This window comes from Chaetodon auriga, chromosome 6 (assembly GCF_051107435.1).
Source record: "Chaetodon auriga isolate fChaAug3 chromosome 6, fChaAug3.hap1, whole genome shotgun sequence".
NCBI classification, from domain to species: Eukaryota; Metazoa; Chordata; class Actinopteri; order Chaetodontiformes; family Chaetodontidae; genus Chaetodon; species Chaetodon auriga.
In genome coordinates this window covers 9,561,806-9,576,216 of record NC_135079.1, presented here as the reverse complement: position 1 = coordinate 9,576,216, position 14,411 = coordinate 9,561,806, and the positions used below count along the sequence as shown (strand labels likewise).

Genomic DNA, 14,411 nt, shown 5'->3' with positions numbered 1-14,411 from the left:
GATTTTTTCAAGACACTGCTTTGCAGAAGTGGTCACTGGTTGCACCTGTGTTCTTATTGGCTAGCACGCCTGTCAGTCCGAGGGCAATGCCCTGTATTTCCATGGTGGCGAGGGAGCTGGCCAGAGCTTCGCGTCCTCCAGAGACATTGACCTGCATCGTGAGGAGGGAAGGAGCTACTGGGAGGAAGACTTTGAAAGCTCACCCTCGAAGTAAGTCAAGACGATGGTCTTATTTCTTCCCCCACAGGATCATTTTATCTAAATGTATCTTAAATAAGTAAGCAAGTAATCTTTATTGCTATTGCACCTCTCATAACTGCACATAAAAACAGCCAAATACGGCAAAACAATCACAGGAAAAGATCAAACTAGATAACAAAAAGCTCTGGAGTAATACTCAATTAAGATGCCAATCATTGCAGGTTTACAGGTTTGTAAAAAGCTTTAAGAGCTTTTTGAAATGTTGCACTGAGGGAACAATGACATTGATATAGTGAAACTAAATTTGGTTGCCAGATTTGAGGCGACAGTGTTTTACGGTTTTAAAAGATCAAAATAAATAAATAATTAAACTGCAATCAAAACAAAAATGACCCAGGAAAACATCATGTGATGAATGAAGGGGCAGTTTTGCTTGGTAGATTTGACTTTGCTGGCAAAGAGAGAGTTAACAGAGGAGGAGGATTCTGGTAGGATATCAGTGCTCTGGTGTTTCTGTGTGTGTGTGTGTGTGTGTGTGTGTGTGTGTATAGTGACACCTGTCACTTGTCATATGTCAAGTGATGCGACATGCAGCGTGTTGCACAAGCTTTAAGTCAAGCTTGGGGGCTGACACAGGTGAATGCCATGCCTCTGACTGCTACAGAGACAGCAGTCCATCTGTTCAGAGTGGGACACATATACACAAACACATGTCTGCGAACACACAGTGGACAGCAGACAGCAAGGAAACACTGTTAGAGGCACCGCAAGAGGTGGAGAGATAAAAGAGGAGAGATGATAGATAGTGTTACTGCCAGGCAGTAATTAACAGGCCTCATGCGCCGGCTCTGTCAGTACGCTTTTCCATTAATGATAAGGACGGCAGACAGGAGAGTGTTTCTGCGGCCGCCCCACACCCTCACACTTTCCTGCAGCAAGCCAACATGCTACGCTGCATGCTAGCTCTCACCCATCAGGCATCGTGGGCTGACACGTGTGAGGCATGCATGGAGAGGTTTTGCTTGTATTAATGCTGCAATCCACTAAGTGTCATTTAACCCAACGCTGGCTGTGACAGAGACACACCAGCGTATATGCTGCATGGCAGAAAATAGAGAAGAACGGGGGGGGGGGGGGGGGGGGTAGAGGGGGGTAGAGGAACACAGGAGAGGGCTGACACACTGAGTTAACTTCTGTCAGTGCTAATGAGGATCCTCTCTCCACTGTGTGAAATATGTGTCTGCACGTGTGAGTGTGTGTGTGTGTGTGTGTGTGTGTGTGTGTGTGTGTGTGTGTGTATGTGTGTGTGTCCTGTGTGTGTAAGTCCTCTTTCAGGTGATTTATGCTGGCATTGTGTGTTTGTTCACTGGCAAGGTGCGAATTATGGCAACTGTTTACTGACTTCACTAATGCTCCACAGGGAGATGCTGTGTAAAAGAGGCGGTCTATGAGCACAAGTGTTTACGTCCTGTCATTTCACCTTCTGTGTCTGTGTGCTGTTTTGTCAGTAAAGTCTAAATTGGGGTTAATATTTGGTGGAGGTTAAGTGCCTCAAAGTGCAATAAATGTAGCCCCGGTTTCTTTCCAACTTATTAAACTGGAAATGATATATTGGCATTGTGTTGTTGTTTCCATCTTTAGCTAACTTACTCTCAAAAATTAATTTGTTATTACTTTTAAACTAGATTCAAGCCTTAAACCATTGGGCTACAACTGCGTTATTAAACTAATACATCATGTGGCATGCTTGCTTGAATGTCATGTCTTCTTGAATTACTTATGTTGTTGCATTTGCATTTTGACACGACATTTTGTGCTGAGAAACCTCTTATGCTTACTAAACCAGCCCTCCCTCTCTGTGTTTTTTCACTCAGCTGGGACATAGAGGGAGCCACCTATGGGACCCAGTGTGGAGAGATCGAGTCCGGCTCAGCTCTAGTGTTTGAGAAGGAGGGCCGGAGGAGAGTGTGCACCCCCTACCTCGACACCACGTCTTATGGAAACCTTCGCTTCTACTTCACCATGGGTGTGCAAATCCCCCATCCCTAATATTTTGTCAGTCATTTTGGTTAAACAACAATAGCTTTGCTTACAAGACATTTTTGTGTGCACGGCCTTGCTCTTTGTGGTGCCCTTGTGCAGTACATTGTATAAACATAGTGAGATGTGTTTCTGTTTAGGTGGTGGCGAGTGTAATCCAGGAGAGTCCCATGAGAATGACGTGATTGTGTTTGGAAGGTCTGAAGGCAGGAGGGAACGCGTGGTGCTCGACACACTTCCATACTCTTCTTACAGGGTGAGACATGCAACCCCGATTTCAGAAGTGACGCTGTGGAAAAAATGAATGTGATCATTTGCTAATCCTTTTTGGCATATACTCAGTTGAAAACAGCAAAAAGGCAAGATACTTAGTGTTTTACCTCATCAGCTTCATTGATTTTTGTAAATATCTGCTTATTCTGAATTTGATAGCAGCAACATATTTAAAACAAGTTGAGACAGGAGCAACTAAAGACAGGGAAGATGTGAAATGCTCCAAAAACACCTGTTTGGATCATTCCACAGGTAAACAGGTTGATTGGTACCAGTTGATAGTATCATGATTGGGTATGAAAGGGGCATCCTGGAGAGGCTCCGTCGCTCACAAGCGAGGACGGAGCGAGGTTCACCACCCTCTGAACACATGATTGTATAAAGGATATTACTACATGGGCTCAGGAACGCTTTGTGAAACTGTTGTCAGTAAACACAGATCATTTGCAAATAATTGCGTTTACTGGTTCTGGCCTTTCATTTGTGAGGATTAGCAGCTTTTCTTCATCTAACGATGGTAAACTGAATATCTTTGGATTTTACACTGAGCTTTAGGGAAAATAGCGATTGTAAAAAATGTACGACTTTTCACTATTTTCTAATTAGTACCTTCCCTCTGGTCTGATCTAGTCATTCTATCCTCCGTGTCTCCAATCTCAGACTCCTGCGGTGGTATCAGTGGCACTGCCCACTGAGCTACAGACACCAGTCACCCAGTTCTGCCTGGAGCAGCGGTCACATGGGGGTGCCAGCCGCCATGTGTGGGCCGTGGACTTCATGCAGCTGCTCCCTGTGCTGCCTGGCACCCACACACATGTCGCTCAGTTCTCCATCAACCTAGGCTGTGGCTCGTACCAGCCTGCCAACAGGTGTGACACATTTTCAAACTAGGTTAGGCAGTGCTTTTATGTGGAAATATCGCCACTTTTTTGTCAAAATAGCACTGCAACAAAGCAGACCTCCACAGGCCAAGTAAGACACCCTAGATTCATGTAGTTATTTTGGTGTCAAGAATGGTAACTGGTGCACACGGGAAACTGTCAAAATGCTTCTAAACAGCAGCATCTAGAGAAAGCTGAACTCCAAGAATAAGAAATATGAGTTGAAGGAGTTTATTCAGATCATCTTAGATTTCTTCTGGGTATTTAAATCCTCAAGATTCAAGCTGCCGCTGTCATTTACACTGTTTTAGGTTGAAACTTAAAATGTAGAGACAAGATGTTCTTTCATTTTTCATTAGCGTGAGTCTGGAGTTTTCCACCAACCACGGTCGCTCCTGGTCTCTGCTCCACACTGAGTGTCTGCCAGAGCTCTGTGCTGGACCCCATCTACCTCACAGCACCATCTACTCCTCTGACAACTACAGCGGGTATGAATGAGTGTGTAACTGTCCTTGTGTGTATATGTTTGTCAGCCCGTCACTGTGATTATATGTGCTACATATTGTGTCTTGTCTCTCAGGTGGACCAGAATCTCAATCCCTCTGCCCAACGCTGCCCTGACGGAGACTACACGCTTCCGCTGGAAACAGTCTGGTATTGGAGTGGGCAGCATGTGGGCCATAGACAATGGTTAGTATTACACGTACAGTTCACTTAGTCTCATGAAAAGCCTTGTCTTGTTTACTTAGACCCCACAAATAAGCCACAAAACCTCCTCCTTTCATGCCTCAACCTACAAACTACAGTTTATTGAAACTCAGCTAAATATGCCAAAAAAAGAAAAGACTTTTTTCCAGTAAAAGAAAATTCAATTTCCTTGTCTGTGTTTTGCTTCAGTGTATATTGGTCCTGCCTGCCTTCGCTTCTGCTCTGGGAGAGGACATTGTTCTCGCACAGGCTGCAAGTAAGGATCTACGTTTTATTAAACCAAATAAATCCAATGTCTCTCCTTCAAAATGAGTCTGCTCATTATCCAGCTAATGCCTTACAGCACCAATCACCATTCAAAATTAATCCAATTGTATTATGGTTCTGATTTATTAATGGATTTTCATTATCTCTGTCTTCGTTTTCTCGTTTATATCCTTCACTCTTTTTAATGTCTCATGTCTTCCCCTCCTTCCTCTCCTCTCCTCCTCTCTCTCCTCTTTTCTCCCCTCCTCCTCTCTCTCCTCTTTTCTCCCCTCCTCCTCTCTCTCCTCTTTTCTCCTCTCCTCTCCTCTCTCTCCATCTACCAGATGTGACCCGGGCTTCAGTGGTCCAGCCTGCGAGCTCGCCTCCCAGACCTTCCCTGCTTTCCTGTCGGAGGGTTTCTCCAGCCCGCGCCTCTCCTCCTACCACAGCTTCTCCTCACTTCGTGGAGCTGAGGTCAGCTTTGGCTGTGGGGTGCTGGCCAGCGGCAAGGCCTTGGTCTTCAACAGGGACAGCAGGAGACACCTGGTCACCGCTCCACTGGACAGTTCCCAGGCCAGGTAATGAAAGTGCTGGCAAAGAGCAGGATCATGAGTGTGAAAGCAAAACCAAGCTTGTTTCATGCACATGCAGACGTAAGCAGAGACGCGAGGGAACGAACACGTACGCTCTTGCACAAACATGTACATGCAGACGTTCAACGCACAAGTAGATCTACATTCTGCTGTTTTTGCCATCGTTAGATTACTTTGCTCTTTACTTCTGATTTATACTGAACTGTAAATATTCAAGCCAGTCAGCCATCCACTCTCCTCCTTCGCCAATCCTTCTTTCCCTCATACTCCGTGTTCCTATGCTGGGAGATGGATTGTCATCATGGGGAGGACTGCAGATGAGGGGAGAGATGAAAGGGGAGGATAGAGAGAAGGATAGAGAGGGAGCGATGAAGTTAGATATGGCATCTGTGTTAGATTGATTATGCCTGTTGCGGCTCTCAGTATGCCACCTGATGGCCGTATTTAATGCCAGTTTCCTGGCTGATTGAGTGAACAGCTGCCTGAAAGAGGAAACTGCAGCGCTATTGAAAGCGCAGCTCAAGCCAAGGACGGAGAGAGTTGGGAGGTGACTGGCAGCTTGAGATAGATGATGGAAATTGTAATAAATATTACATTAGTATTGATGATGTCAGCCAAAAACAAAGATGAACACATAAGAGGACGAAAACGAACTAATGCTAGAACTTAGTACAGTAGTTCTGTCTCTGTCGTACTCTTACTTTCCTTCCACCTCCTCATCTAATTTTGTCCTCATTCATTTAATCATCTCATCCATCATCCTGCCACTTCCCTCCCACCGCTCTGCTCTGCATGACTGCCTGTTTATCTACCCTTTTACCCCTCACTCTCCTTCCTGAACACACTCTTGGTCACCTTACTTTTTCTTCCTCTCATTTATCAACCTGCCCTTCTCCTTCTTTCTGTGTCATTTCCTCTTTTTACACTTTCTTTGCCTTACCTGCTGCCGTTCTCTCTCCAACTCATTTTCTGTCCTATTCTTGCTCTCACTCTCTGCAGGTACCTACAGTTTACACTTCGCCTTGGTAGCCGTAGCACGCTGAGCTCATGCCCTGCCCCGGACCAGCCAGGAGAGGGTGTCCTGCTGCATTACTCCTCAGACAACGGCATCACCTGGACGCTGCTGCAGCACTACGCTTACCAAGGCTTCCACGAGCCAAGGTACCTCTTATGTTTAGAGTGTGTGCGCATGAGATGTGTGTGTCTGCCTCTACACGCTTGTATGCCCATGATTCCACAGAGACACTGTAACTCCATTAACGCACACATTTGCGCCGTTAATGGCATGCTGGAGGTGTAAGCCACTGGGACCTATTGAGTCAGTTAGTGCTATCTATGTGTGTAATGAAGACAAAGTGGGCTGGGTACCAGCTGCGAGGGATGGGTCTCTGAGCTCTTCATCAGCACTAGAAAGGTCAGCAGGGGGCAGTGAGTCAGGGACAAGTCCTACACAACTCTCTGACCTGCAGGAGCAAGCACATATTCGCACTTTATCGAGATGCATGTTTATACAAAACAGCACAAGAGAGGAATCAGTCGTGGGAAAGAGAAAAATGGCCTTTGTGGCAAACAGAGTAAGTTATAAGAAACTAAAGGGTGACATAAGAGGCTGTCTTCATAAATCTTGGTTATATTGACCATCTGCATTTTGTCAGTCTTCAGATCGTCCAAGCATTCATTACTTGCAAACCACAGACTGCGATTATGTGGGCTTTAGATCCAAGTCAGAGTGTGAGTCACAGTTCAGTCAGCTCGTGTGATTAATTCCAGCTAAAATGCCAATGCCATTATCGACACTATCCCCGAATACATCTCACTGCTCTTATGTTTGTCCTCTTTATGTTTGCGTGCGTCAAGCAAACTCTCCATTAAAGGTCTCAGTAAAGTTCAGTTTAAAAATCTCTCTCCCCCCCCAAACCAGGATTGTGTCAGTTGAACTCCCATCCGGTGCTCGTAAGTTTGGCGTGCAGTTCCGCTGGTGGCAGCCATACCATTCAGGCCGTGGCCACGATGTGTGGGCCCTGGATGAAATCAGCATGACCTCTGTGCTGTTCAACACCATAAGTCTCGACTTCAGCAACGTGCTGGACGTCACCCAGAGTCTTGGTTTCTATCTTGGCCACGTCCAGCCCTACTGCCAGCACGACTGGACCCTCAGGTAGGAGACTTAACGCTCTGATGCAAATACTGTCAGTATTTAGCAGCGGTGTGTGAATGCTGTTTTTAATTCAGTCAAAATGGGTTAATTGTGTCGAACTTGATTGAGCATTTGTCAGTTCTGTGTTGCTGTGTGTAAAAAACACACAGTATATGCAATGAATGCATTTTAGCCATGATCATCTTTGCTTCTACAAACCAAAAATTATACAATAAGAACAATCAGGATGATGCTACAATCCTATAAAAGTTCTACTCATAGTGGCTTTAAGGTCATGTATCACAGCACATATCATACAGTACCTCTTCCTCCATGTTGCTCTCTAGTTTCTCCGGTGAGCCCAGCCCTGGCTCCAGTATCCGTTACGTGGAAACTCAGTCAATGCAGATCGGCGCCTCCTACAGTCTGCAGTTCTCATTGGTCATGGGCTGTGGCCGCGAGCCCTCCCCTCACATTGACACTCAGGTCCGCCTGGAGTTTTCCACCAATCACGGCCTCACCTGGCACCTGGTCAAAGAGGTAAGGAGCATGAACCGTCGTCAGCTGCGTTGCCCCTGTAAAGTGACTGTTAACATCCTTTTTTCACAGCCTGGCTCACACCTTTGTTTACGACTAAAACTTGTAGTTGTAAGTCATCCTGGAGAGAGACAAGGAAACATATCATTTATTCATGATCATGAATATTGATTTACTCATTACTGCCTCTGTAATAATGTGTAAATAATGAGAGTCTTCAAATGTGGCACTTTGTTGCAGATGAGAAATTATCGCAATTACTTTTTATCATCCTACTATTAGCAAATACATGGCAATACTTGAATCAGCAAGCAGATTATCTTCCCATGATTCAACAAAGATTTTCTGTGATCACAACTGGCTTATAAATATTCATAAGGCACCAAAGTATCTGCCAAGATTTTTATTGCCTTTGGAATTGAATAGGGCGTAATGAGTCCTCCATCAGTGAATTTTCTCTAATTCTCCCATGTGCATGAAAATGCAGTCATCTGGCAAGTGCAGAATGTAACTCACTGAATGTCCTGTACTGTTAATCCTCTGCTTGTCTTCCAGTGCTCAAGGTCAGAGATACTATAATCCTGTGTTAGCCTTTTATGTGCGTATACTGTGGGGTTAATGCAGCCTCGGGGTGTGTCTGCAGTATGTCATTCTGTTTCTGAAGAATTTAGCTGTAAAACAAAATCCGCAATAATAAATTAAAAACTTTGTTTTTTGAATTCTGCGTAACCAACATTAAGCAATGCCTTTTCTCCCCAAATGGTCATGCAATAAAAACTGCATTGTAATGAAATCCCTTGTTTCTTTGTCCTAGGCCTGTCTGCCTGGCATGCCAAGCTGCTCTGAGTTTACAGCTCCCAGTGTCTACCACCCATCAGAGTTCAAAGACTGGAGGCGCATCACTCTGTCTCTGCCTCAGAAGACGTGGTAAATAACACACATCTGTACAATAGACATAGAAGAAAAGGTCTCTGATCTTGGTTTCATGCTGTTTTTTTGCAGCTAACAAGCATATTGCACCTGAAATACAGTCAGGTGTGCAACACAAAGCTGAAAAGAGAACAATAGCAAGCATCCACACCTGTTCATTGCTGCATGTCCATACATACTAAACATATGTAGACACACGTCCATGGACAGCTACATGTGCTCAAAGTATTTCACATCCATCCATCCTTAAATGGAGCATGCGTTGTTCACAAGTATTTTCAGTGGTTAAAATTGCACAACACTTTTTCAGCACCACTCCAAGATTTAATCCACAAACAAGGACCTTTTGTCCCGCAAGCCTTTAATATGAAATACTCTCTGTCACCCCCAGACACACAGATATCATCTCAAACAGTTACTGAACTTTTGGGGTCTTGGTGTGGTATGTCTTTGGTGCAGCTGGAAAAACAAGGATTACATTTCCTACAATTCTTTTTGGGAAAAACAACACTAAAAAAGAGACTTGTGGGTCTTTAATATCTGTCCAATTTGGTGATCTAAAAGATCACAAAAAGCCAGTGTTACTTCAAAAGCAGGAACAAAACTTTGCACACTTAAAGGACCAGAGACAGGAGCAAAGATTTTTTTTATTTAACCAATATCCTCAGCCTTAAACGCTTGTGTTGTGGAGAGAGAGGCTTGCAACTTGAGAGATGCCAACACAGATGAGGTGCACACACTGCCTGTCCAGTTCACTGCTCCTTGTCTGGAGAAAAGAATATAGTATAATTTTTAAAGCAAAATTCTCTTAAATGTGTAATAAAAACAATATGGGAAACTCCTCAAGCTCTGGCTCAGTCTGACTACCACATGTTAGCTCAAACTTTAGGTTTTGTGTTGTACGTGTATGAATGTGAACACTGTGAAAACATTGTATTAAACTAACAAGACCTGAATTTTTCACATTAAACAGAACTGAATCAAGCCCCGTACTGAACCAGTCATCCTGTACGGAGCAGCTCATGAGGAATACATGTACTGTTAGCAGCCTTAGCTCACACATATATCATCTGGAATAATCACGTAAACCTTCCTGACTGAGCACTGTGACCTCCACCTCCAGTTCATTCTGGCCAGCTACTAAATAAAGGTGGTCTAATCTCCTGCAGGGTGTGATGAGAGGTCACAGGGTCATGGCAGTAAATGATAATAAAACAGTCCTGGCCAGCTCTGTATAATCAGGAGGTGGTCTGACTTGATATGGGTCACCGCAGCAGCTCGACCAAGAAACCTCGCTGCCATATAATCCGCCATATACCTGACTATCTATGCTTTTACGACCATTTGTCATTGCTGTGCATGCGCCGGACAGCAAAAACATGTCCCCGCATTGCACACGCGTTCACATCCACAGCCTGCCTCGCACAGAGGTGACGCGATGATGATATTGCCCTCTCTCTGACATTCGTTCACACAGCTGCAGAGCCCACACACACACACACACACGAAACAGACTTACACACATGTGATAAGGTTAATCTTTACCTGCCAGAACACTAAATCCACAAATCTCTACCCCCAGGAGAAAAGTAGATTAGTGAGTATAACATGATGATGTGGTGGACAAGCGAGCAATAACTGTTGATTATTGAGAACATGTGATGCTTTTTTAACATTCTATTAGTTTTTTTTATCCATTATAGTCGAACATAGAACACAGTTACAGTATTGCAGTTTTTCTTCCATCCATGTACATTTTGTTCAGCTTTCGGGGTGTGAATCTAGTTGTACTATTTGTGTGTGTACCGTCTGTGCTCAGGTCCAGCGCCACGCGGTTCCGCTGGATCCAGAACTACTACGGCGAGCAGGATGAGTGGGCTCTGGATGACATCTACATCGGCCAGCAGTGTCCTAACATGTGCCACGGACATGGCTGGTGTGACCATGGACACTGCAGGTCAGCTCTCCCACACATGGACACATTAAATTTCTCAAGGCTGTTATTTATTACTTTTTCAATATCACTCACCATGGAGGCCCATAAACATCTGAAGGATGTCTGCAGGATTCATATTAAAGCACAGATGAGCAAAAAGTTCAGCCGCTGTCTTCTCTCGTAGGTGTGATGATGGTTTCTCTGGAGCAGACTGCCAGCCCTCCTCACCCCTCTCCTCCAGCGTGCTCTCTGACTTTGAGTCCCAGGATGCACTGCTGGCCACATGGCAGGAGGTGATTGGCGGAGAGGTGGTCACCCCTGACATGGGCTGTGGTGTGGTCTCATCTGGATCGTCCCTGTACTTCAGCAAGGTGAAACAAGTAGAAAATTGTTGTGTTCAAGAATGTTTTTTGTCTTTCTGATGGGTATCGGGGTATCAGACAAGTAAAGTTTTGATTGCAGAGGAATTTTTACTGCAAATCCAGATTCAGATCAGGAACTTTTCAAACAATTTCTAAACATTGCCAGAATATAGCATTTTTGAATATTTTCATAGTTTTTCCTAAACTATGGGACTCACTAAATCAGGCACATGAATTCTGTCATTGTGCTTGTTGGTGCAAATCCAGATCCAGATTGAAAATATGAAAATATTTTGTGTTATTTAAATATCTAATTTAGGAGGACTGTGCAAACTTGGCAGAGGTACAGAATGCAATCCCTGATTACTTTCTACTTTTTACTGCCAAAAATGGCTGACCTTTGACCTTTGCATGACCTCTACCATAAAAATGTGTAGTGTTTCTAATCATGCCATGGGTCTAAAGAATGCTTGACTCTGATTGGATGGAGGGTGGGCACAATTTTCAGTCAGCTGCACACCTCTGATGTTTTGGAACAACCTCATTACTTTTCTAAATTAGTCCACAACGCTGGAAATGTAATTGTTGCAGCTGTTACCAGGAAGCAGCCTCGTCTATTTGCTGCAGTAAAAATGTATTCCAGGATTGACAATGGTATTGGCAAAACAAACAATATTTACATTTCCATCTCTGGAAAGTGGCCATGATACAGTATAAGTGGGACATCTCCTCTGATCAGTGGTTACCTTCACAGTGTGTCGTAAATGGTCCCTTCCTTAATATTGTTTGTTGTGTTGTTGTCAGGCCGGGCTGAGGCAGCTGGTGAGCTGGGACCTGGACACTGAATGGGCGGAGTTTGTGCAGTTCTACCTGCGGGTGGGCGGAGACTGGGCGGAGTGTAACCAGGCAGACAGCAGGGAGGAAGGAGTGCTGTTGCAGTACAGCAATGACGGAGGCATCAGCTGGGGCCTCATCGCTGAGATGTACTTCACTGATTTCACCAAACCTCGGTGAGAAGCCTGGGCTTGAAGAAAGTGGAAAATTCACATTTTGTATGTGGAAAGTCTTTTAGATGTGGCTGTGATGATTGTGTATTTTTAGAGGAGAAACATCAATAATCTGTCTCTTCTCAGCTTTGTCCACTATGAGCTTCCCCTGGCTTCTAAGACACCCTCTACAAGGTTTCGCTGGTGGCAGCCTCTTCACTCTGGCGACGGCTATGACCAGTGGGCAATCGATGACGTCATCATTTTGTCAGAGAGAGAGAAACACATCATCCCCATGGCCAATCCAACTCTCCCGCAGGTCTGAAATCAAGCCGAGGAGTTTTACCTTTAACTCGTCTTTTGTGACCTCGTGCAGGGCTTTGCCTTGAGATATTGCTTCTTTTGTTGTAATGGGAAGTGTCAACCACACAGAGATAGAACAGCTGTAAAATCTTGAGTCTCTTCAGGAGTGTATCAGACACTGGTAGCTGTTAACACAAAACACTACAATAAACTCACCTGGCTTCTGTCACTACAGAACTTTTACGAGAAGCCAGCATTCGACTACCCTCTGAACCAGATGAGTGTGTGGCTGATGCTGGGCAATGAAGGCATGGAGAGGGAAAGCAACAACAGCTTCTGTGCCCCAACGCCGTCTGCTATGGTGTTTGGGCGCTCCGATGGGGATAGGGTGGCCGTCACCAGGGACCTGGCCCTGCGCCATGGATACACCCTTCAGTTTAAGGTACCCACATAGAAAGTGTAAACACAATGCTGCTTAATCAGAGCCGAATTGATCTTTAACTGTCCGTCCACTGTTTCCCAGTTGAACATAGGCTGTGAGGCAGAGTTCAGCGCATCTGCTCCAGTCCTGCTGCAGTACTCCCATGATGCTGGTCGTACCTGGGCCCTGGTGAGAGAAGGCTGTTACCCAGGAACCCCTGGGGCAGGAGTCTGTGAGGGCAGTGGTCGTGAACTCAGGGAGCCCACTGTCTACAACACTGGAGACTATGAACAGTGGACCAGGGTCACTGTGGTCATACCGCGAAATGTTGCAGCCAGGTAGATATGGTGACACATATGCAAATGGTTCTGCTGATGAAGACTGATTTTATGCATTTTCTTTATACACTGAATATATTAATAGCAGTTGATTAGCATGATTTAAATGCCTATCATATTACTCTCATTCCCTAATCCCCCTCCTCTCATTTTCGCAGTAAAACCAGATTCCGTTGGTTCCAGGAGAGCAGCATGTACAGAGATGCTCCACCTTTTGCCTTGGATGGGGTCTACATCTCTGAGCCATGTCCAAACCACTGTGGTGGACATGGAGATTGCATCTCTGGAGTCTGCTTCTGTGATATGGGATACACAGGTGCACATTGAAGCTGAAAGAAATAAAAAAGTCATATTTTTCCTGTGTCTTTATGTATTATACCTGTTTATATGATTCCATGTACCATTTAATTCCTTGTTTATTTCCACAGTGGAGCAAGATAGTTGTGTCCCATCTGTAGCCAGTCCCACTGAGCTGACGGAGGGCTTTGAGGGGAAACTGAGCCCACTCTGGCAAAGCCTAAGTGGGGGACAAATTGGAGGTGGTTGTGGCATCATCGGTGAGGGAAAAGCTCTTTACTTCAGTAGCCCTGGGAGGAGAGAAGCACGCACGGTGCCTCTAGATACTACCAACACACGGTGAGTGGAACTCACACCTATAAATCTCTCATCTGTGACTGTTCATTTAACACGAAACTGAAAATTAGTTATGACTGTTTACATACAGGTTGGTCCAATTCTACATCCGAATTGGCAGCAAGAGTTTGGGGCCCACTTGCACCAGGCCTCGCTCCCGCAATGAAGGTAATCACCACATCCTGTATTGAGGCCCTCTGCTGCAGTCATGTGGCTGTTCCTTAACAGTGCAGCCTGCAGAGAGCCGCTCCACATCTGATCTGACCAGCTCACCGCTGGCTTTTCTCCGTTTGCTCCTTCTCACTCTGTCTCTGATCAACCTTGTGAACCAGCCAAAGCCACGTCGCTACAGATCTGTTCCTCACTGTGACTGTTTTTTCCTAGTGGAGAATCAAAGTTTGTGTTATTTGTTCTATTCCATTTCGTCAGTCAGCAGATTGTGGATCTCGAGCCTGCAGCAGTGCTAAAGGCTCAGTCTGATCGTTTCTGCAGCATCAGATAAAACCCTGCCAGCCTCCTAAACAGCGTGTCTGTGATAATCAGGGCTTCTGGACTGCGATAATATAAAATTTCATTATATTGTTTCTTTTTATTTCCTGCTAAACTTGCTGTTTGTTTCTCTGGAAAATGATTTCCCATCTAAAAGTGTTATCCACTCTGTCATTTTTTTCTATGATTCCAGGGGTCATTGTCCAGTTCTCTACCAACAATGGTGTCCAGTGGCAGTTCCTGAGGGAGCTGGACTTTAGCTCCTTCCTGGAGCCCCAAGTGGTGACTATTGAGCTGCCGCCTGCAGCCAAAACGCCCTACACAGTATTTAGGTGGTGGCAACCACAGCAAGGTTAGTGCATGATTAGGGTGTGCACAAAAAATAATAAACCTGCTA

General features: G+C 45.0%; 1 protein-coding gene across 4 annotated transcripts in view; it reads left to right on the top strand.

The window, feature by feature from the left end:
* Nucleotides 1-14,411, top strand: part of reln (reelin) — an 89,277-nt gene that overhangs the window by 57,477 nt on the left and 17,389 nt on the right. For all 4 annotated transcript variants that reach the window (XM_076732667.1, XM_076732664.1, XM_076732665.1 and 1 more), the window contains exons 11-32: nt 65-210; nt 2,076-2,227; nt 2,382-2,497; nt 3,175-3,383; nt 3,755-3,883; nt 3,976-4,085; nt 4,293-4,359; nt 4,694-4,927; nt 5,942-6,103; nt 6,864-7,100; nt 7,427-7,619; nt 8,431-8,543; nt 10,366-10,503; nt 10,667-10,853; nt 11,649-11,854; nt 11,978-12,149; nt 12,369-12,575; nt 12,657-12,892; nt 13,051-13,208; nt 13,321-13,528; nt 13,617-13,693; nt 14,208-14,366. In XM_076732667.1, coding sequence (XP_076588782.1) covers nt 65-210; nt 2,076-2,227; nt 2,382-2,497; nt 3,175-3,383; nt 3,755-3,883; nt 3,976-4,085; nt 4,293-4,359; nt 4,694-4,927; nt 5,942-6,103; nt 6,864-7,100; nt 7,427-7,619; nt 8,431-8,543; nt 10,366-10,503; nt 10,667-10,853; nt 11,649-11,854; nt 11,978-12,149; nt 12,369-12,575; nt 12,657-12,892; nt 13,051-13,208; nt 13,321-13,528; nt 13,617-13,693; nt 14,208-14,366 — 3,616 coding nt within the window. The remainder of the gene's footprint in view (nt 1-64; nt 211-2,075; nt 2,228-2,381; nt 2,498-3,174; nt 3,384-3,754; nt 3,884-3,975; nt 4,086-4,292; nt 4,360-4,693; nt 4,928-5,941; nt 6,104-6,863; nt 7,101-7,426; nt 7,620-8,430; nt 8,544-10,365; nt 10,504-10,666; nt 10,854-11,648; nt 11,855-11,977; nt 12,150-12,368; nt 12,576-12,656; nt 12,893-13,050; nt 13,209-13,320; nt 13,529-13,616; nt 13,694-14,207; nt 14,367-14,411) is intronic.